General features: G+C 39.9%; 1 protein-coding gene across 2 annotated transcripts in view; it reads right to left on the bottom strand.

The window, feature by feature from the left end:
* The window catches only part of AACS (acetoacetyl-CoA synthetase), a 76,417-nt gene that overhangs the window by 4,675 nt on the left and 48,974 nt on the right, over window positions 1-22,768 (bottom strand). Inside the window, exons 11-17 of one of the 2 annotated variants that reach the window (XM_072600714.1) lie at window positions 16,556-16,620; window positions 16,293-16,415; window positions 12,666-12,779; window positions 9,678-9,803; window positions 5,749-5,818; window positions 2,062-2,120; window positions 535-737 (exon numbers count right to left, since the gene is read on the bottom strand). In XM_072600714.1, the coding sequence (XP_072456815.1) occupies window positions 535-737; window positions 2,062-2,120; window positions 5,749-5,818; window positions 9,678-9,803; window positions 12,666-12,779; window positions 16,293-16,415; window positions 16,556-16,620 (760 nt within the window). The remainder of the gene's footprint in view (window positions 1-534; window positions 738-2,061; window positions 2,121-5,748; window positions 5,819-9,677; window positions 9,804-12,665; window positions 12,780-16,292; window positions 16,416-16,555; window positions 16,621-22,768) is intronic. The other variant, XM_072600713.1, reaches the window with a different exon arrangement.

Below are 22,768 nucleotides of genomic sequence, written 5' to 3'. Positions count from 1 at the left end.
TACAGAATGCTCTCATTTTATAAGCAAATGAGAGTTAAAGCTGCTCTACAATCTGGGTGAATTCCTACTCTTGCCTCTCATGAAAATCTCAGCAGATGGAAACCAAAAAGAGGAAGCTAGCTTTCTTGAGTTAAGCTTCTAAGGTATCTCAATCTATACTTTCCTTCTTCCTCATAGTTTAATATCAAACCTAAAGTAGAGAGACTACCTCAGTAGCTCTCAAAAGTCACAATTCGTCTTCAGAACAATACTTCCAAGAAGGCACAAAAATTGTATTCGTGAAAAACAAGTATTTCTGTTGGGCTGTACATGGGCGTACATGCTCATCAGGGACAGTTCAAATGCAATCTCTGGAAAGTTAAGGAAGACAAGGCACTAAGCAATGCAGAGAAGTGATGCAGAAAACGTGAGCACAGCCCTAAGTTGCAGAGACTTCCTGCACAATTGCTCCAAGGTCAATGACAAGTACCTAACAGTTATTCCAAAGATGACAGAAAAGACAACCCCCTGGGAGCGGGAGAGCCCCCAACATACCGGGATGTCTTTGGTTTCAAGGATGAGGCTGGGAACGTGCCTGGCAGATAAGCCAAGGCGAATGGCATCCTTGATCCTCTTCACCAAGTCCTGACTGAACGAGTGTTCGGGAAGCATCTTCAGGAACAGGATCACTCTCTCTTCCCCATCACTATTATACTGTGGAACACACAGGCTGTCCATGACTTCCTCAAAGGCTTCGACTGCAAAATACAAAAACAACCTCCACATCTTGTCAACTCTCCAGCTTTGGGTTTTACCCCAGTCTAATTTCCTCCCCTTCCCCTCCCATGTCTTTTTGTACCCATATACACATCTGCTCAACAATCCAGGGGCTGAACCCAAAGGGAAGCCTCCAGGACCCCAGAAGGGCTCAGCAGAACGGTACACAAGGGAGCTCTTCTGCAAAAAGTGCAACTGTATCGGAAAATGCATTTGCCAATTAATAGCTTGGCCTTTACAGTGTAAACAGTAACTTATGTAGTCTGTCACCACTGTAACAGACCTGGAATTCTCTCTAGCCCCACATACTCCATAATGCTGTTCCCTACAAATCACTGAGAGCTCAGGGAGAGGAAGGGGAGCAATTCTTTGAGATTTTCAAGAGGAGATTATACATGAAAACATGCTTTGTATATCTAAGATCACCCTAGCTAATACTGCGTAACAACATGGGCCTCTTTCTTCAACAGCATTATTAATGTTCTACTGTTAAAAGAGCAAACTTCACACGGCCGTCATTGTTACCCACACTGAGGCCTCAGCTATTTTTCCAGCTGTTGTTTGCTACATAGGAACTTAGCTGAACAGCACCCAAACAGGGTGAGGCAGAGTCCCACAAAAAAGCCTCATACACAACAGGAGCTAAAAAGATAAAAACTGTTAACCAAACAGTATTTGTTATGGTCAAATACTTAAGAAAAAACAACTGCCAGGTGTATAAATTTCCAAGGCACTGGCTGAAATTCAAGTATAAGCATCCACAGCTTTAAGTTTGTATTTCCAACAAAACTGGTCATTTAACAAATTGTCTTTAAAGAAGCAGGAGGCAAAAGGGCCTGGAAGGCCTGAAACCCAAGCTCTTGGTCTAGCTGTGCCATTTATTAGGGAGCTCAGCTTCATTTGTAAAATGAGGGGTTCCAACTCGATCATCTCTAATGGACACTCCCACTCCATGAAACTACCTATCTATCTGAGGCTGACTGTTTGGGCCTAATGCAGAAATCATTGAGTCAGGAGAGTCGGGCTCTGGGTTCTAACACTAACTGGTGTGTCACTGGCAGTGCCACTGCACTTGTGATCAGTCAGCTGTCCTCCACTTGCAGGTGATGCTGATTATCCTTGTAACCTATTAGGAGGCTAAAACTAGGTTACTCTTGATAGCAGAAAATGGCAATAAATGAATAAGTGACCTGTTTAGAAATAAAAACTGGGGACTTGGAAACTCTGAGTTCTGGACTATGAACTGCCCCACAATACTTCTCTTTGCTAGTAGAGGCCAGCTGGTGAGTAAAAAATAATTCATACCAATATTGTAGATTTCAGAGCTGCCAAAGCGGACTCCATTAGGGTTGAGTGTGCCGTCACTGAAAATAAAAACAAAGGCATTAACCCAGAGCTGCTTCTCAGAGAGGTGGCAGGGAATGAGCTGCTTCTCCTAGGCATCATCAGGCAAGACATTTATAACCACGTGCACAGTTAAAAGTCACACTCAGAAAATCTGAAGTCAAATATCAAGACTTTCAAAAGAAATCTTAGCTAACAACTTTTCACCTTTATGCAGAAATTATCCAATGTCTCCACTGGAGAATCGAGAGGCTTTGAATTCTGCCTCCAACATGGATTAACCGTGTGACGCTGGCAAGTGACTTAACTTGTCTGGGCCTCAATTATTTCATCTCTACAATGGAGTTAATCATGTCTACTAATATCTACACCATCCAGGGTTGTTGTGAAGATCAAGTAACATAAAGGATGTGAAACACTTTGAATGACTGAGTCATTGCACTCTTATTCTGTCTGCTCAGGACTTCTCACTCCAACAGTCCCCTTCCCCATAAGGAACTGATACCCCACACTCCCCTCCCTGTGTGTTCTCAGCAAAACACCAAGCACATACAGGTGTGTCAAGTGTTATGATGTGTGCTAGAAGAAACAAAAATTAAATTCAATAAATAATTATTACTAAAATAGTCCCTGCCCTCAAGGACCTTACATTCTACTGGGAGGATAAAACACACACAAATATAAGTTACAAAGTGTGTGTGTTCATCCTTCATTGCCAAAGGAGACCATGCCATCAGAGAAATAATGACAGGACTTGCACTTGACTTTGTTTTGAGTGAGAGAGAGCTTGTGCAGGTCACCAGCCTCACTTCTCCTCCAGAGCCATTGGAATCCAGTGACCAGATATTCATCAGGATGACTGAAGATGACCCAGGATGAGGCCGTTGGGGTGAAGTGATTTGTTCAAGGTCACACAGCTAGTGAGTGTCAAGTGTCTGAGGTGAGATTTGAACTCAGGCCCTCCTGACTCTTGCTCTATCCACTGCACCACCTAGTTGCCCCGTAAGTTACAAAGTAATTTCAGGACAAGAAGAGCATTCACCACTGAGGAGGGAAGGGAGGAGGCCGGGAAAGTCTCTTGTAGGAAGTAGCACTGATTTGAGCCTTGAGAGAAGCCAGAGACTCTAAGAGGAGGAGGTGGAGAGAGACTGTCCTCCAGGCAGAGAAGTCCTACTAGGCAAAGACAGAGGCAGGAAATGAGGATCAAGAGGTAGAGCAGTTTGGCCAGAACACAGAACAGGGAAGGGGGAGTTAGGTGGGGAAAAAATCAGGCAAAAGTGAGTTGGAGCCAGCCTGTGAAAGGCCTTAAATGCTGAACAGAAAAGTTCCTGTTTTATTCTCTAAGCATTCTAATAAGGGGAATGACATGGTGAGACTTGTGCTTTAGGCAGAATTTTTGGGCAGCTATGTGAGGGACGGATTAGAGAGGTGAGAGAACAGAAGGCCTCTGCTACAGTCTAGATAAAAAGTAATGAGGGTCCAAACTAGAATAATAACAGTAGCAAAGGTAACAATGGTGATAATAATAACTAGCAATTATATAGTTTACAAAGCACTTTACAAATATTAACTAATTTAACCTTCACAAGAATCCTGGAAGATAAGTGCTGTTATTAGGCCCATTTTACAGATGATGAAGCTGAGACTTGCCCAGGGTCACACAGCTCATGACCTTCTGGTGCTGAATTTGAACTCCAGTGATCCTGACTAAAAGATAAGTAAGACACAGCTCCTGCCTTGGAGCAGGTCTATAGATTAAAGGAAAGAACATGAATATATATCCCATAAATTAAAAATAAATGAATGTGAAAAAAATTTTTAAAAAACCCATTTGTGTTCTGCATTACAAAAAGTATCAGATAACAAAGTAAATTCATCCTAAAAGGTATTTTTTTCAAAAACGAATAAAAAGTTTACATTGTTTTAACCATTAAAAAAAAGAACATGAATACATAAAAAAATGAGGAACAACACGAGGGAGTCGATGCTAAGGGTCAGGTCAACAGCAGAGCGAGTTCACTGAAGGCCAGCGGTTTCCTAGAAGGGGAAGACTCAGTTAGAAAGGAAACGCCTGAAGAGCAACTCAGGCAGACAGAATAATGGACAAAAAGGTCAAGAGGCAGGAATACGTATGGACTTCTCAGGGTCAAAGCAGTGGAATGCAGGGCTGGAAGCAGGCCAGAGCCAGATGGGTCAGGGAGCGAAGACTAAGAAGGACTGACATCCACATAGACTATCCTAGAAGTCTTAGTGTACTTGTAACCTTTCATCACTTCAGAAATGTAAATGCTACAAACTTAAATTTTAAAGTCTAATTATTTAATTTTTAAATTACTTATTTAAAAAATCCTTATTGACTCATGATGCTATCCACATCCAGAAAAAGGATTTGTGCTCTCTTCTTTATTTCTTCTTTCTTGTGGTTCTTCCTATTGGTCCAAATTCTTCTTTAAAACATAACTATTGTGAAAATGTTTAATATGATATATATGTAGAGCCTATATCAGATTACACAGTCTTGGGGAGGGAGGGGGAGAAAACTTAGAACTCAAAATCTTAAGGAAGTAAATGTTGAAAACTAAAAATAAACTAATCAAGTAGGAAAAAGAAAGAAAACTCCAAATGGGATCACAAAGAGTCCATCATGACTGAAATGACTGAACAGAAACTTGTTGACTCTAGGCCGGCGTTCTATCCATTCAACCACTAAGCAGCTTCCCCTAAAAACTTTAGAAGCATTAAAACTCAAAATCTAAAAAAAAAAACAAAAACACCTTACTTAGTTTTGTGCATTTTTAATAACAGATTTTTAATTTTAACCAGACGGGAACAGCCTATGGTCACACAGGGCATGTACATGTTGTTCCTGGATGACACCTCCTCAGCCTGGAGGTCCATCTTGGTCAACCGATCTATTTCTAATAGACTTTTTTTGGTGGGGTCATGTCAACACTATCACGGATGCACCAAAATTGCATCCTCTGGATAATCTCTAGGCCAGGATTACAAATGTAATCCTTTTGTCACTGAGTAGGAACCAAGGAAGATAGAAACTTATTCAGAAACAGACTTGACTAATATACTTTTTCATATTGTTATGAATTTTCATAACAAACATCAATAGGTAAAAAAATGTCAATAATTAACCTTTAAAATGATATTTTTCTAAGTTTGTAGCATTTATAATTCTGAAGTTATTAAAACTCTAAACTGTACCAAGTCATTTGGGACACACTTTTAAGGTCCAAAAGTGTTTTCATCACCTCGTTCACAGGCTCAGAAAAGCTAAGAGACTTGTTCATAGTTACCCAGCAACTAAGTGTCAAAGGCAAGAGCCTGCAGCTATAGTCACTGCACTAGGCTCTGCTCTAAAGAACAGGCTGGGGAGCTGAGAGGTGATGGCATCCCACGGAGTACCCAAACTCTCCCTAACGTAGGCGTTAAGGAGGATACTGAGGAAGTATCCAGGAGTTAGCCTGACTACCTGTCCTTCTTGCCTCACCTATCTATACCCTTCACAACAGCCTTGCCTCATCACCCCTAGATCACTCTACCTTACTTTCCTCTGCCGCTCTCCCCTTTAAGATGAAGTGGACAACCTGGATATCAACTGGAGGGGGGCTGTAAGGTGAGAAAATAGCACCTTACCTCCGACCAAGCATGATGATTCCTCCAGTCTTGGGATTTATTTTACAGTAGTCACCATGGGCCCAAATACCTTCACAGAGACAAAAGGCAGAAAAAAGGTCAGTGAATGAGTTCTCTGGACAGAATAGCCTGTGGAGATGCCCAAAGCTGGCATTTACAATGATAACACATCACTCTTTATATACAAAAGGCTCCTGGCCAACCAGTATCTCTAACGTGTGCTGAGATGTTCTCCCATTAACCAGTCAGACTCTCCCCCATGGTTACCATGATGACCAGTGTTACATACATGTGGGATGGCTGTGGCTGGGTTAGGCTGCAAATGGGTGCTAGGTCATGGTAAAGAAAAAACAGACAAGGACCTGTGAAGATGCTCTCACTAGCATGGCATTCTAGCCCAGTAAGGGAACCTGAGCATTGTCAAAATCTGGGGGGAAATATAAAGTTCCTGTTTCCAATCACATCTCTCATTCCATTTCTTCTTCTCCCAGATGCCAAACCATTCTTCCCACCTCTCCCTCCCAAAAAAAGTCTAAAGTAAGTCCAGTGCCTGACAGGAAACTCCCACAGGAGAAAAGTCGAACCCTGCTCAAAGCCTTGGGTGATGTGGTTAACGCTCAATTATCCAAATTATTAGAATCCAGATTGGGGTACAAATAATCCAAAAAAAAAAAACTGGAATGTTTTACATGAATATTGCTGCAGCACTACTGCGAGAAAATCAAAATACAAAAGGTCTCAGGTAGTCATTACAGCCTCAGAAAATCAAACCAAACCCAATAATTAGGCCATTTCAGAAACACTCTGAAGGGAAGGACACTGATTCAAATTCCACTTCCACCACTCACTCCATGGATGACCCTGGACAAGTCCCTTGGCTTCCCTACAGAAGTCTGAGAAGCCTGGTCTGGAGAGCCTCTAAGTCCCTTCTTCCAGCTCCCAACTATATGATCTTAGGTGAGTGCCGGCAAAAAGCCATCTCCCTTCTCAACTCCAAAGAAAACTCCACTGCTATGCTTTCCTCCTCTGGAGAAGTGATACTGAATCTGGATTTAGGAGACAGCAGAAAAGTCCATCTCAGTAATGATGACAATGATGACAATGATGATGTCCCTGAGTAGAAAGCTTCAATATCTGCAAAGTGCCAGCCATACTTGGTCTCAGGGGATTCTTACGACCACCCTCAGAGTAAGGTGCTACTACAGCTTCCACTTTACAGATGAGTGGGTTCCAGGGAACTTGCCTGGGCCCCAAAGTTAGTAACTGTCTTGAGGTAAAATCGGAATGGACGTCTTCCTCCCTCCCAAGTCCAGGGCCCTATCCATCACCCCATGCTGCCCCACATAGTTGTCCCAATTCAAAGTGGAAGCCTCACATGACAGCCAAAGCAATCTGCAATTTTCTTTTTTCCTCTCACTCATGTTAAAGGATTGAAACCTTTATAGCCTATTTCTGTTTACATTCACTGTAATCCTTGAAGAGAATGATTTCTCCAAGTTACTCTCTACTATGTCAAGTCTGGTCCTTGGTTTTTATCTGTCATTATAGGTTCTGGGTGAGTGAGAGGTCAGAGAGGCATGCTTACCACATCTGTTTCTAGGATTTGGAACAAGTCCACGTATGTCCAGAGAGACAGACAGACAGCTATCCCGAGGCTACTCTATCCATCTCTTTCACGAGTTAATGGAGGTTGATCATATACAGCCCCCTTCTCAAACTCTGTCTAGCCTAGAGCCTTCATGTTTCTAGACTTTAGACTCACAGAGCCCCCAGCCCCAAGGTCATTTTCTCCACCTCAGCTACTAGCCTGTGCAGCGCTCTCCTAACACAGTCTGCTTTCATGTCTTTACTGGCCCAGCTACAAGGCTGGTACTAAGACCCAGCAGGTGCCTACAGACAACTGATCATCCTCTGGCACCAGTGAAGTTCAATACAATCTGCCATTTGCTTCCACTCTATTACATCCATGGCTCCCTTCACTCAGTGATGGAAAATACTGAGGGTTCTTCATTTCAAAGTGTGTTAAATAAGACACATAGTTTTTCTGACACAGACTAAAACTAGTGTGGTAAAACTGCTGGAACTTTCTGAACTTGGAAAGTTTGCTTTTATATCATTTACACAGGGGCAGCTAAGCAGTGCAATGAATAGAGTCCCAGCCCAGAAATCAGGGAGATCTAAGTTCAAATCCGGCCTCGGGCACTTAATAGCTCTGTAAATCTGGGCAAGTCATTTAACCCTGTCTGTCTCCTTTTCCTCAATCTGTAAATGAGCTGGAGAAGGCAATGGCAAACCACTCTAGTATCTTTGCCAAGAAAATCCCAAATAGGGTCACAAAGAGTTGGACACAACTAAACAACAAACATTTAAAAAGAAAGGGTTTGCTGGGAAAATGAGCATATAAATAAGATGGAGGTGGATGAAGCAAAGAGGAGAATGTTTCGTTTTTTTTAACCTGTCTTTAAACAGGAACTGCTGTTATAGAAGGCTTTGTTATTCAGTCGGTTTTCAGTAACACATGAGTGGTTTACATTTCCTTCTCCAGCTTGTTACAGATGAGGAAACTGAGGCAAACGGGGCTAAGTGACTCACTCAGAGTCGCACACTTGTAAATAGCTGAGGCCAAATTTAGACTCAGGTCTTCCTGATTCCAAGCCCAATGCTCCATCCACTGGACCATCTAGCTGTTACTATGTAAGGGGTTGCTGCTAATTACATGAAATACATCTATTCACTTAATGCAGACCCTGCTGGATCTTTCTCCAGAAATACTTTGCTATCAACATGTATCTGAAAGAAAGAAAATTGCATGTCTCTAAAAGTATTCTAAAATTCTGAATCACCACCAATTTAGATGAGTATTCCTCCAAATAGTTGCAAATCCATGAAGTTTGACTGTACATCAAAACTGATGGTGAGAACAAAGGTCTGTCAGCTGTCAAACTAATTCAACCAAAATATTTTTCTTCAATAATGAGAAACTAGATGTAATTTGCTACTCAGTTCATTCAATTATTTACTTAGCACCTACTTTGTTTGGAGCAAGCACCAAGGCACTATGCTAGGCACAAAGGCTTTTACAAACGATATGTTCACATTATCATAGGCAGCACAGCAGAAGGTTGAGAGGGTAAACAGAAAGAAAAGCCAGAGCAAATCCTACCACCCAAAGTCACATGAAACTTTTCAATTCTCAAAATGTGGCTTCTATGTCTAAGTTATCTTTCTGGAGAATAAACACTTAGTATAAATAACTCCAGAACAGACAACTGTCACAATTACAAGTTAAATAGCAGTGGTAACTTGACATTGGTTATAAAATAAAGTAAGAAAACCCTGGAAAGCTGAGCTTTAAATAAGAGGTTCGTCCACTTCAGTAAAAGGCACCACTCAAAAATTAAGAGCAGGGATGTCTTTGAATATGAGCAACGTGCTGACTAGAAATCACCATCCTCCTCCCCCCCCAAAGCATACTCCTTACTTACATCTCTGTAATGACTGAATAATGGTTTAGTTGATAGATCTAAAAAATAAGAAACGAATAACCTTTCCCATATTTCATTTCTCCCAAGATAAGTTCACACCACGATTGAGCAAGCTGTTGCCAAGATGCCCATGCTGGCCATCTGTTGAGGCTGTACCTGTTCAACCACACTAGTTCTGGGAAAGAACAGGTGGGGGGAGAGGGGGTTGAGGTAAGGGAGGAGGGGTGATATCAAGCTAAGCACAGATTACAGTAACTCCCAAGGTTTCAAGCATAAAATGGCAAGATATTTATCAAAAAATTCATCACCACTCCACTAGCAGAATGAGAAGTCCAATACTAGGGTAGTGGGGAAGGGAATAATGACAGGGAAATTTGACTGGGGCTCACAGAAGGGTCAACCAAGTTGGGGAGCCTAGCCTTGCTTCTGGTCATCCAGACCTACCTGGGAACTTAGAGAAATAAGCTTTCTTGTATTTGATCCCATTCTTATCATTCCAGAAGTATGTAGGTTGGCAAGGTATTGGTTTGGTGCAAACCAGTTCACCACTCTCACCCCACACTGCCTTTCCTAGATTTGAAGAATGAAGAAAAAAAAAAAGAATTACATGTAAAAACCCACAAAAATTCACATTTTTCTCAAAACTTTTATTTCTATTTACTTAATGAATCAAAACTCTCAAAGCCAATCTACTAAGAGGCAGAAATTTTATTCCTCCAATCGGATTTTTGAGATCAACATGCTCTTGACCTCTAGATATAGTACTTAGATTGTTACCACACATTTACTGAGCCCTTACTAGGCACTAAAGGGAATAACACCACCACCTAATATTTAACTTCTCCAAGCACTTTCAGAGATGGCATGTTTATCAAATCTGCAGAGGACATACAGCCTAGGACAGCTTGTACATTGGATGACAGGACAAATCCTACAAGATCTTGGCAGATTAGAACAATGGGCCAACATATCTAAAATGAAATTTTATAGGAATAAGCAATCTACACCTGAATTAATCAGATCACAGACTTAGAGTTGGAAAGGTCTTTTGGAGTCAATTAGTCCAAATCCCTTATTTAACATAGGAGAAAATCAGGACCCAAAAGAGATGAAGTCAGAGAGGTCATAGCTCAGGGTATCCTGAGTTTTCTCTACTATCCCAGGCTGCCTAGAGTCCTACTTCAAAAATCAGCTTCACAAATATAACAGAAGGGAAAACCTGATTAAACAAAGTTCCAGTGAAAAAGGTCCAGGAGTTTGGGCTGACTACAAACTCACTGTAAATCAACAGTACGATACATCCTCTCTGAGGCTGAATTTAAAAGACTGGTGTCCAAAAGAAGGGAAACAATAATGCTACCATGTCCTGCTCTGATCAAGATACACTGAGAATGTTGTTGGAAAATCAGAGATCAGTGGGCACCTTCCAGTGCTGATGTCTTCCCCTTCAAGATATCTTCCTATCTACTTTATGTATTCCGTGTAGGTACCTGGTTGTTTCTGTGTAGCTTCCCTCACCAGAATGCAAGCTCCTTGAGGACAAGAACAAATATTTTTGCCTTTCTCTGCATCTCCAGCACTTTTCACAGTGCCTGGCACACAGCAAACACGTAACAATGCTTGATGACAGGCTGCCAAGCATTTCTGATGGTAGCAGCAGGTACTTAAGCATCCAGCTGTTTTTCCCTCAATGGTCTGTCAGACAGTCCTAAGTTTAGGTGTTGGTCTCACCAAACTTACCTTGCATCACTGAACAAGGACTCAATCCAGCAGAAGCAGAAATGGCTCCAAAAAGCAAAGCATGTATTAAACTACACTGGTGAAGGGATATCAAGAGCAAAGAAATGCTCTGCAAGCTGGAAGAGAGGTCCACTCAATTTCAAAAGGATTTAGGTTTTATTATCTTCATTTTACAGAGAAGAATGGAGGCCCAGGACCAAAGACTACTGAGCACTTCTCCACAACTGCTCTGACCCAGTCATTTAAAAGCAAACAAAGGCATTTAATATCAGGTAAAGAAAGTGAAAGCCCTATCATACTCAGCCCTGGCCAATACACATCTGGAATATTAAGTCCATATAGACACAGCACATTCTAGGATAGATGCTGATAAACTTGAATTTTCCAGAGAAAAGCAAGTCCTCTTAATTTGAAACTCTTTGGAGTAACACTTGTCCAAATGAGTAGTGATGATTCTGAATTTCAGAATACTTTTTTTAAAATGCAATTTTCTTTAAAGGCCTTGAGTTCATGCCACATGAAGAACAACTAAAAACCCTAGGAGTGTCTAGCCTGGTGAAGAGAAGCCTGAGGGTCTGGAAAGTCATGTTCCCAATATCCTCAGGATGAAGCTATGGCTCAGGTCAAATATTACAGAAAACAACTGGAATGAGGCTCAAAAATGACTAAATAACTGAAACTCTTTGACCAATTCATGTCACTTCCAAGGAAGTCAAAAAGAAAAAGAAAGGTTCCATATAAATAAGAATATTCATGCATCTCCTCTTAGGATAGTTAAAAAATGGAAGCCAAGTAATTTTTTTTCCATTGGGAAATGGCTGAACAAACCACGGTACATGCAATAATGTCACATCCAAAGAAAAGGATGAATATAAAGAATTCAGAAAAACATGAGAACTGATGCAGAGCCAGGAAGGTAGAACCAAGATTACAAGATACATGATGACTACAACAACATAAATAAAATTCAGATTAAATACAATCATGAGTCCACTGATGTTCAATATGATGGAGACAAGCAGATTTCATTGCTGTATTAGTCAGTTTTGCTTGACTGTTTTCTTTTTATTATAAAGGCAACACAAATATACATTGGAAAATGACTGATGATGTAAAAATCATAAAGACATCAATTCAAAAAAATCAGAGAAGGCCTGGACGGGATTTGGTGGCTACGCAGCTAGATGGATGAGCTTAGAGTCCAAAAGACTAGAGTTCAAATCTGGCCTCACACACTTACTAGCTGTGTGACCTTGGGCAAATCACTTAACTTCATGGAGATCATAGAAACACCCATCTCCCAAACTTGCAAGGATCAAATGAGATATTTGTAAAAGCACTTACCAACATGCCCTAATAAAAGCTTGTTCCCATTCCCCTCCCCCACTTTTGATGGGCTGCCACATGAAAGTGGGATTAAATTTGTTCTGCTTGGCCCCCAACGATAAATGGGTAAAAGGTACAAAAGTCTGAGTGCAAGATCTTGGTAAGGAAAAACTTCCTAACAATGAGATGACGATTTTGCCCCAAAAGGTGAAGTCACAAAGCAAAATCTGGATGACTAGGTGTTGGGTACAAGGCACGGAAGATTTTTAATCAAAGAAGAGTTGGACCCGATGACCTCTAAGATGACTTCCTAACTCAAAAATTATGGGATTATATTTAAGGAAAGATATACTACAAATAAGTTACCTTCCTCACTCCATGCTTCCACTGCCATGCCCAGATTTCTGGCCTGAATTTCTCCTTTATAAACTGGAATTGAAACATTTTGACCCATGAAACAGGAAATTATGTCAGTGCCACCTGCAATGAAAAGGAGAGGGAAGATTCACAATTCAAAAAACTGAGGAAAGCTGTTAATTTTGTTTTAACTAGCACACAGAGGCCAAAGACCCAAAAGATGACAAATGCTGAATATCCCTTCTCCCAATATAGGCCTAGATGCTGAGAATCACTGTGGCATTACATTTCCTTTTCAGAAAAGTGCTTAAAAGAGAGGAAACAGTATCATCTAGAGTGAAGTCTGAAGATCAGACTGGCAGGAGGGAGAGAGTCAAGACTGAGGGCTTCCCGCCTTTGAGGCCACCTTCTTTTTCACTACTCCATCCTGGCTCACTGTGGGCAGAGCTCTTGATAAAGTCCACTCCCCTGCTTCTGGCTTGGTGAACAGCTTCCAACCTGATGTGGCTTCCAGAAAATAATCATCCAAAACCTCTTTCTAAAACTGAAGAATCAAGCATGTGCACATGTGTGAGTGCATGTGTGTGTGTGTGTGTGTGTGTGTGTGTGTGTGTGTGCATATTAGCTCAGTAGAAGGAATAATGCTCTCAATTTCTGAGGGTCTCCCTCTATTGGCTACCAGAAAAGAATAAAGGAAGTGATCCCTGCCCTGGGGGAATTCCTCTCAGGGAATCTCTGATGCTGGACATCCCCTTCACTGCTCTACAAAGAGTAAGCGATAGATAACAGGGACAGTAGCATCTCATCAATAACTAGTGCTGCTGGGGCCAGGAGCCAGGCATGGAATCCAGAAAAAAGTGGGGTCTCAAAAGAAGTCATCCCTAAGCAAATTATGTATGGATCTTAGGATGACTTAGCTGGCCAAGCCACTAAAAGTGGCTCAAAACTAAAGGTGCTGCATGCACTTTAGACAGAGATGAAATTCGAAATATAATTAACTGCTATAGAGCTATGAGGAGGAGAAAGTAAAGAAAATGAGGCTTTCCCTTGCAATCTTTCGCAAACTAACACTACCTCTCTTTTGAATGCCAAAATAATCCCATTTCAATGAGTTTGTGAAAATTCTATTTCCTTTAACTCCCAATCATATCAGTAAGAAATTATCTTGCCCTGACATTATAGTGGGTGAGAATCATTCCATTTTCCCTCAGCTGCTAACAGATATGCTAATTTCATTAAAGTATCTTTTATTGGTGTGTTTTTTAAATGTCAGTGTATCCTAAGGCTAAAGTATGTAAGGTATTTTTGTTGCAAAATAAAGAAAAAGCCATAACAACAATGAAAGCTGTACTAAGCAGATAAAAAAGCATAGATTTGGAATGTTATCACTGAAAGAGACTTTAGAGATCAACTCTCCATCCATTCTACAAAGCAAGAAACTGAGCCCCAGAGAATTTGGTCAAGTGACTTGTTCCAGAAGTCACCCTGCTGGTTAACGGTAAAGCCAAGACTAAAAAACCAATCTACTTATTATTCTGTCTGGTGCTCAGGATGCCTCTGACTTGTTCATGGCTGGGTCAGCCCAGACTCATGTGAAATATCTCCTCACATGCATCCATAGCAAACCAAGGCCACGGCCTTAGTGAAGTGAGACCTAACAGTTCCCTGTTCCACCTAGACTCCTGCAATAGCATCCTGACTGGCCCCCTGCCTCCTCTCTCCCCTCCCCAACCCATCTTCCACACAACTACCAAAGTCACCTTTCTCAAACACAGCTCTGACCATGTCACTCCCCTAGCTGAGAAACTCCAATGGTTCCATGTGACTCCTAGACTCAAAAATGAACTCGTGTTGAGCCTTTAAATCCCTTCACCACCTACCTATACCTGCTAGTTACACAGCACTAGAGTCCAGCCAAATGAACCTTCTTGCTTCTCTACACTCTCTTCCCCACCTCCATATTTCTACCCATACTGTCCCCTGGGCCAGGAATGTGCTTCCTTCCTCACATCTGACTCTTAAAATCTCTAGTTTCTTTCAAAACTCAGTCGAAATGCTAACTCATCCCCAAGGCCTTTCTTGTTACTTTCAGTAGCTAGTGCCTCCTCCCCCAGTTTATCTGGTACAAATTATGTATGTATTTGATGGGGTGTCCCAAAAGCTAATGCTTAAAACTGCATGAAGATTTTTGGGACATTTTGGGTAAATGTTGTCTTCCCTAAGTCAGCTCTTTGAAGTGTTATTTTTGTCTTTGTATCCCAAGAACCCAGCATAGCACCTGGCATTTAGGAGCTTAATATGGGTATACTGACTGATGGGAAAACTCCTTGTAAGGTGCACCGTGGGAAGAGAAGCAGGCTAATTTACTACTGATGAAGCCATGAAGTTGTTTAATTATTCTGGAAAGTAACTTGGGGTTACATAAGAGGTATGACTAACTTTTTAATATGATTTGATCCAGAGATCACAGTGCTGGGACTATATCTCAAGGAGGTTACTAAAATCAAGAAAATATATGAACAAAAACATTCATGGCAATATTCTCTCTGATAACAAAAAGCTAAAGATATAGTATGCAACCAAAAGTGGAAAACGGCTATACAAATCATGGCATATAAATGTGATGGAACATCACTGCATCATATTTAGTGCTCAAATAAATTCATGATCAACAAGTTACAATTATTTTCATGGAGGTCTCTTTGTAAATACTTATTATGAGATCTGCAATATGGGATGACCAGATATGACATGAAATAATATTTACTGTTGTCTATGGGCATATTATAAAACCCCTTCTACCACCTCCTTCTTTGCCCATCCAAGGAGCAGCTGTGATTCATCCTTCTATCTAGCTGCAATTTCCTTCTATCTTTTGATTTCTCTTATAGAAAGAATGTCAGTTGATATGATTCAGCTTCCCTGTCAACAGATCCACTCAGCAGTCACTGGATAAGGAGCTCACATTTAGAGTACCAACTGTCAAATGAAAGTTTATTAACTCCATAAAAACTGGGATTCTTTATGTCTTTATTGGTACCATAAACATACATGTGAAGAATTCAGAGAAACATAGGAAGTGATACAAAGTAAAGAAAGAAGAGCAATGGAATATATATAGTGATTATAATGATGTAAGGAAAGTAAACATGGAAAGAGAACATTTTGATCGAAGAAAACATTCACTTGTTAGTACCATATTTCCAACGTTAATGGACATACACCAACTTTCTATTAGTAATTCTTTTCTCAGCGGATGGACCTTGTAAAGAGTTTCTTTGGTTATTTGTTAGGAAGTAACTATTGTGTCCAAAGCAAATATATCAATAAACTTTAAAAAATGAAAAGTACTATTACAAAGGTTAATGTGAGGCTAAGGTTAATTAACAAAGGTTAATGTTAGGTCAAGCAAGGACAAATAGATGACTAGAAAAGAAACAGTCTAGAGCTAACAACAGAGATATTTTCAGTCGTGAAGTAACTATTAAGAGGATCTTTGGTTTGGTTTTAAGAGTATTTGAGAATGAGGCAAAGACTTTATCAACCTGGAATCCAAGTATTCCCTTGATCCATTCATACCCTCCCACTTTTGTTCTTTCCACCCCTTCCCCAGCACCCTAGTGCCCTAAGCATTACCTGAGATAGATCCAAGAAGGATATTCTTCTTTATGCATTTGTAAACATACTCATAGCTTTGGGCTTTTAAAGGGGACCCTGTAGACAGGATAGTGTGGAGAGTCTGGAGATTGTGGGTTTCCACTACAATGAAGGACAGTTACAAGGCTATGGTCAAAATCAATTTATTTTAAAGCATTATTTACACAGCAGAAATACACGATTAAATGTGTTCCATTTCCTTTGAGGAAACGTGCCATAAGAACTTTAGAAAGTCTTTTTACCTGGCTTCAAGTTTCTCTCTTCAAGTACTGACAGCCATTTGGCCCCAGTTCCAAGAATTGTGATCCTAGGAGCAAGAAAAGGCATGGAAATGGGGGAAAAAAGGAAAAAAAAGTTTTCGCGGAGTCTGCACATTTCAAATATTAAAACTTTCTAACGCTGACCGTTTACTTTAAATTGAACTTTCCTAAACCAAAATATATCATTTTCCTGGGTTGTATTAATGATTAGTATTAATTTATAATGTCTTTTTTTAGTTTATTTTTTATTTTTTTTCTACTTAATAGTATTTTATTTTTTCCAGGTGCATGTAAAGATAGCTTTCCATTCACTTTTATAAGATTTTGAGCTCTAAAATTTTTTCTCCTTCCCTCCGCTACACCTTCCCCAACATAGGAAGCAATCTGATATAAGCTATCCATGTACAATCATATTAAACATATACAAAATCTTTCCTCATTCTAGGAAACATATACAGCAATTAGTTTTATGCAAACCTATCATCTGCACTTAAATAGGTTTTAAGTACAATAATTTTACATGATCCTAAATATTTTGTTTTAAAAGAGAGAACTATAAAATTAAATGTCCTCGAACACTAATATAAATATTTTCTCTTCTGGTGAATTGGTGAGGATTGCATGTCTACATTTCCAGAGTCCTCAGTACCTGCAGCAAGAGAAGTCTGCTTGCCTGTAATTACATAGCTGCTGGCACTAATTAAAACTGATAAAACATAGCAATTTCCCTCTAAAAAAAATATTATACACAAATTCATGCTCTTGCCATCGATCAAATCACTTGGTCATTACTACCTTTTTCCCCAAATGACTGGAGTTCCTAACCTTCCAAAAATATTCACCCTCAGTGATTAATACCTAATGCTACTGATAAACATGTATTATGCTGAAAGAACTACTAAAAGAGAAGAGAAATAAATGGGTACCCTTTCACCTTTTTCTAATACCTTACCCACATCAAAGGAACAGTCAACAAAAATATGGACACGGGAATTACTTATTTTTTGCATCACTTAACCCTATTCTATGAAAAAGGACTCATATACTCCATTCTCCATTCTCCATACCAATGTCAGGATGTGGAAGAACAAATAAAAACACACATGGAGAAGGCCTTTCCCAACCCAACCAGAAACAAATACTGCTGCCCAGAATGGCTCTGCTGGCCCCTACTCCAGCCTCCCGGGGCCCAGTGTTCTCGGCTAAGTTTCAGGCTTCTTCTCACTGTCCTCAAAACTCTAAAGCCCAACCTTCCTTTCCATTACAATTATTACTCTTTCCTCTGGCATTCTTTGCAGGGCAAGTAACAGAAATCTTTCTATAGAAAAACGTTCTTAATTTGATTTTGTTTTATTGAGAGGGAGCATGGTCTAGTGTACAGAAAGCCAGGCTTGGAGTCCAGAAGACCTGATCCTGATGTCACCGATCGCTATTTGACCTTGGGCTAATCAATGACCTTTTTGGTACTCTAGGCAGCTCTCTAAGACTGTAAGTTGTCCATCTTTATTATTTGTTGCTGCTTTGGGGTTTTTTGCTTTCCTTCTAATCCTGGCTACACCAGTTTTATTTGTACAAAACCTTTTTAATTTAATACAATCAAAATTATTACATTACTTTCTATCTATTGTTTATTCATAAATTCTCCTATCCACAAGTCTGATAGGTAACACGCTACATGTTCTTCTAATTTACTTAGGATATCTCTCTTTATATCTAGGCCATGCATCCGTTTTGACTTTATTTTGGTAAATGATGTAAGGTACTTGGTCTATACCCAATTTTTGCCAGATTGCTTTCTAGTTTTCTCAACACTCGGTACCAAACAGTGAATTCTTATCCCAAAAGTTTAAATTTTTACATTTGTCAAACACACAGTTACTATAATTATTTCCTACCATGCAGTGTACATCTATTCTGTTCCACTTTTCTATTTCATAGCCAGTACCAGATGGTTTTGATAATTACCGCCTTACTATAATATAGTTTAATATCTGGTACTGTTAAATCTTTTTCCTTACTCTTTTTTCATTAATTCCTTTGATATCATGACTTTTTGTTCTTTCAAATGAATTTTGTTATTTTTTTTTAGCTCAATAAAATAATTTTTTGGTAATTTAATTGGGATGGTATTGAATAAGTTTGGGTAGAACTGTCATTTTTATTATATTGGCTCTGCCCACCCATGAATATTATTATTTTTCTAATTACTTAAATCTGACTTTATTTGTATAAAAAAATGTTATATGATTATGTGCATGCAGTTCTTAGGTTTGTCTTAGCAGGTATATTCTCAGGTATTTTATGCTATCTATGATTATTTTAAATGGGGTATCTCTTACTATCTCTTCTTGCAGGATTTTGTTGGTGATATATACATAGAGAGAGAGAGAGAGAGAGAGGAAGAAAGGAGAGAGAGAGAAGAGAGAGAACTGCTGATGATTTATGTGAGCTAATTTTTTATCCTGCTGCTTTGCTAAAATTATTCATTATTTCAACTGGCTGTTTGGTTGAGTCTCTAGGATTTTGCAAGTGTATCCTCATATCACCTGCAAAAAGAGATCATTTGATTACCCCACTGCCCATTCTGATTCCTTCCATTTCTTTTTCTACTCTTCCTGCTATTGCTAGCATCTCTGAGATAATATTGAATAATACTGGTGATAATGAGCATCCTTGTTTCACTCTTTGAGCTTACTGGGAAGACCTTTCGCTTATCCCCATTATAAATAATGCTTCCGAAGGTAATACTTATCATTTTAGGAAGGAAAAATCCATTTGTCCATAAAAAACAGGGCAGGAAATGTTTTAAGCCTTTAGTTACTATAAAGCCCAATATCCTTTTGAAGTTGCCTTCAGAATTAAAGCCAAGTCCCAGGAGACATTTTAGAATACTTCACATCTTTTACATTTTCCACAGACTCAATTTAATTGAGTGGAATTAAAACTTAGCAGCAAGAGCAAAACCAGTAGATGATGGGAGTGATCCCAAGTTGAAGCTTGGTAGGACAAGATCTGTCAGGATAAGGGGACAATGGATTCAAGAGAAGTCAGCATAGAGTTGAACCCATTCACTAACAAAACAAGATGGGAAAAGAATGAGTGTATAGCAAGGAAATGGGTGATGGCCTGGGAAAGAACTGAGGGACAGAGACTGAAGGTCACACCAAGGACAAAGAACGGAGTTCTGCAGCTGCAAAACAGAGAGGGGTGATGACAACAGACTGTCATCAGATAAGGAAATTTCGGAGTTCATGAACATGGGGGATGGAAAGGTCAAAAATCTGACCATTTCTGTGGATGTAGCTGAGACGAGGTGAAGGACCAGGTCATAGAAAATGAGTAAGCCGAGCAACTGGGAGGTTACGTTGTTTACTTTTTTTAGTTTTTAGTTTTCAACATTCATTTCCATAAGTTTTAAATTTTGTCCACCTCCCTCCCCAAGATGGCATGCAATTCTATATAAGCTTTATATATACACATTCTTATTCAATATATTTTCACATTAGTCATTTTGAACAGAAGAATTAGAAAGAAAGGGAGAAAACACGAGAAAGGAAAAGCAAAACAAAACAAAAAGAGAGTAAAAAATATGCTTCCATCTGCATTCAGACTCCAAAGTTCTTTCTCTGGATATGGATGGCATTTTCCATCGTGAGCCTTCTGGAGATGTTTTAGGTCCTTGCGTTACTGAAAAGAGTTGAGATTTAAGTTTCTGAGGGAGTTGAGTATCAATGTGTATGTCAAAGTCTCCAAATATGAGGGCAACAGTTGAGGACAGAGACTGTAAGCCAGGCACCGAACTCACCAAGGAAAGAATGTCCAGAAGAATACTGGAGATCAGCAGACAACATAATTTGAATTTCAATTCAACAGAATTTCAATTGGGTGGTATATAAAGATTGAGTGAACCTCAAAGGAGAGGTTACTGAGGAATGATGGTAGAGAGAGAACCTAGAAGTAGCAATGGGAAGCAAGGAATATTCTAACTCCCACCCTCACTACAACTATTAGGGGAAGGGAGGGTGGAAGAGGCGGGGAATAAGTAGAAAAGCAGCTAATGCTCGAAAGGGAGGCCAGAGAGGCTCCGGAGGGAGTCAGGTTTCAGTGAAAGCCAACAGATGGAAGGAATGGGAAAGGAAAAGATTTTAAGATGAAAACAGGTTTGTTACCTATAGAGCATGTGTTCCATAGGGCACAGTGGAAGGGATGGGTAGCTTTAGAATAGGACAGTTGGGGGAGAGGGGGAAGAAATTTAAGGGCATGAAAATAAGGGAGCAGGTAGTGGAGGAAAGAGAATAGGTTTGAATAATGATAGTCAAGGGTTCAGAACTATTCAGATGAGAAGGATGTGAACAGATAGGAGTTTGTTGATCATTGAAGAGTGAGTTCTGGGAGGTTATCACAAGGGTGTGGTGTAACCAGCTCTAATTGGTTTGCTGAGAGATTTTAAATTTTCAGCATAAGCATTTGCACCTCAGAAATTGCCACAACTGTTTTTTTGATTGTCTAGACTTAAGAATGCCTGTCAGTTAATAATGCAGATTATCCTTGAACGTGTGCTGCATACATTTTAGCCGAGTTGTTACACATTTAGCAGCTCACTCTGGCACTGCCTGAGCACAAATACAGCAGGAGATCCAGGAAAAGACGTCATCCTCAGACTGGAGGCCTGGTGACTAAAGGCTATCAACAGCAATAACAACGGACGTGTATGGTAGGGTTTAAGGCTTGCTTTACATCCATTCACATCCCTAGTTATCAACGTCCAGGGGTCCCACCTCAAGGTTTTAAGCAGCTCCGGAGAGGGAGCTTCCTTTCCTGCAGGCAGGCTAGACCAGCCCAGCTGACAGGCAGAAGAAGCCTGATGGAATAGCATCTCCCTGAGTTTCTTCCCCATTCCCTGGAAGGCAGGACACCAGAATGGTTTGTTTCCCTTCTGTCAAATTAGGGAGAGGTCAAGTGAGGAGACAGACATGGAATGAAATGGTGTTTGTATATATTACACAGTACTTTTAACAGGGACTGGAAAGGTCGCTAAATTAATCACCAACCAGTGTCACAACTAAAAATGTCTTCAGAAGCCCTGCACAGGACAGATAATTCAGCTTCTCTGAGGAGAATACGAATTCTTTCAGGCCACAAGGGAAGACCTTAGCAAATCACTGATTCAACGCACTAATCACACCCTAGTAAGTTATGGAAGTAATCATTTACTAAATGATCCCTGAGTACTCCCAAAATGATTAAGTTTCCCTAAGAGAAAAGCTGATTCAACCTACGGGAATTTGCCATCTCTTACTACAACATTATGATAATGCCCAGTCACAGAGGAGCAAAAGTAAGCAGTTACTACATCCCAGTGCCAACCCAGTTACTAGCAAAACCCAGCAGGGCCCAGAGTTGTGTCCTTAACACAAACCATTCATCCAAATCACCCACACTCATTGGACAATGTGTCTTAGATATTTCTCCAATAAAGAAAACAAAATAATGCCTTTTTTTTTTAAATAAAAGAACTGTTGTTAACTCCTCCAAAATCCCTGACTCTTGGTGTGATAAACTTAAAAGAAAATCTTGAGTGATCAATGAGGTTTAACACCTAAATTTATCTACATTAGTTAAAACATCATAGAAATTTCAAGGGCTCTGTTTCAAACTTCACAAATTCTGAACAGTCATTAATCTTAAGAGGAAACAACAGTTTTAATGACTGCATTAAGTCAGTGTCAGTGCACCCCTTAGAAAGAGAGAGACAAAAACTAAAACGGAGAGTCTGTAGCTTCTCCCCCACTTCAAACTCTGCTTTCAGTTACTGATGGAATTGTCATCCTATTTCACTTTGTTTCCTTCCCAATTAGGCCCTCACCTTCACCACGTAGGCATGCATAAATTTAAATATACCATTAATGGTACGCATAAACATAACCATATAAATACACGAGTGCAAAGAAGAGCCTCCCTTGGGGCCTTGCTCTCAGCTTTGTTACTAACATGTCGAGAGGAAACATTTTCTCCCTCTAAACATATCAACATAATTTTTCTATCTGCAGTCTATATATGTATAAAGAGTGAAGATCTTCCTTCAATACCAGGTTCCAAGGGATTTTATTAACCTTTCTCTGGAAACAACCTCATTAGGAAATATCCTAATAGTATGAACCAAATGTCAGGATTTAAATATTACACTAACCAGGA

Source organism: Notamacropus eugenii, chromosome 4 (assembly GCF_028372415.1).
Source record: "Notamacropus eugenii isolate mMacEug1 chromosome 4, mMacEug1.pri_v2, whole genome shotgun sequence".
NCBI classification, from domain to species: Eukaryota; Metazoa; Chordata; class Mammalia; order Diprotodontia; family Macropodidae; genus Notamacropus; species Notamacropus eugenii.
This window is presented reverse-complemented; position numbering and strand designations above follow the sequence as displayed.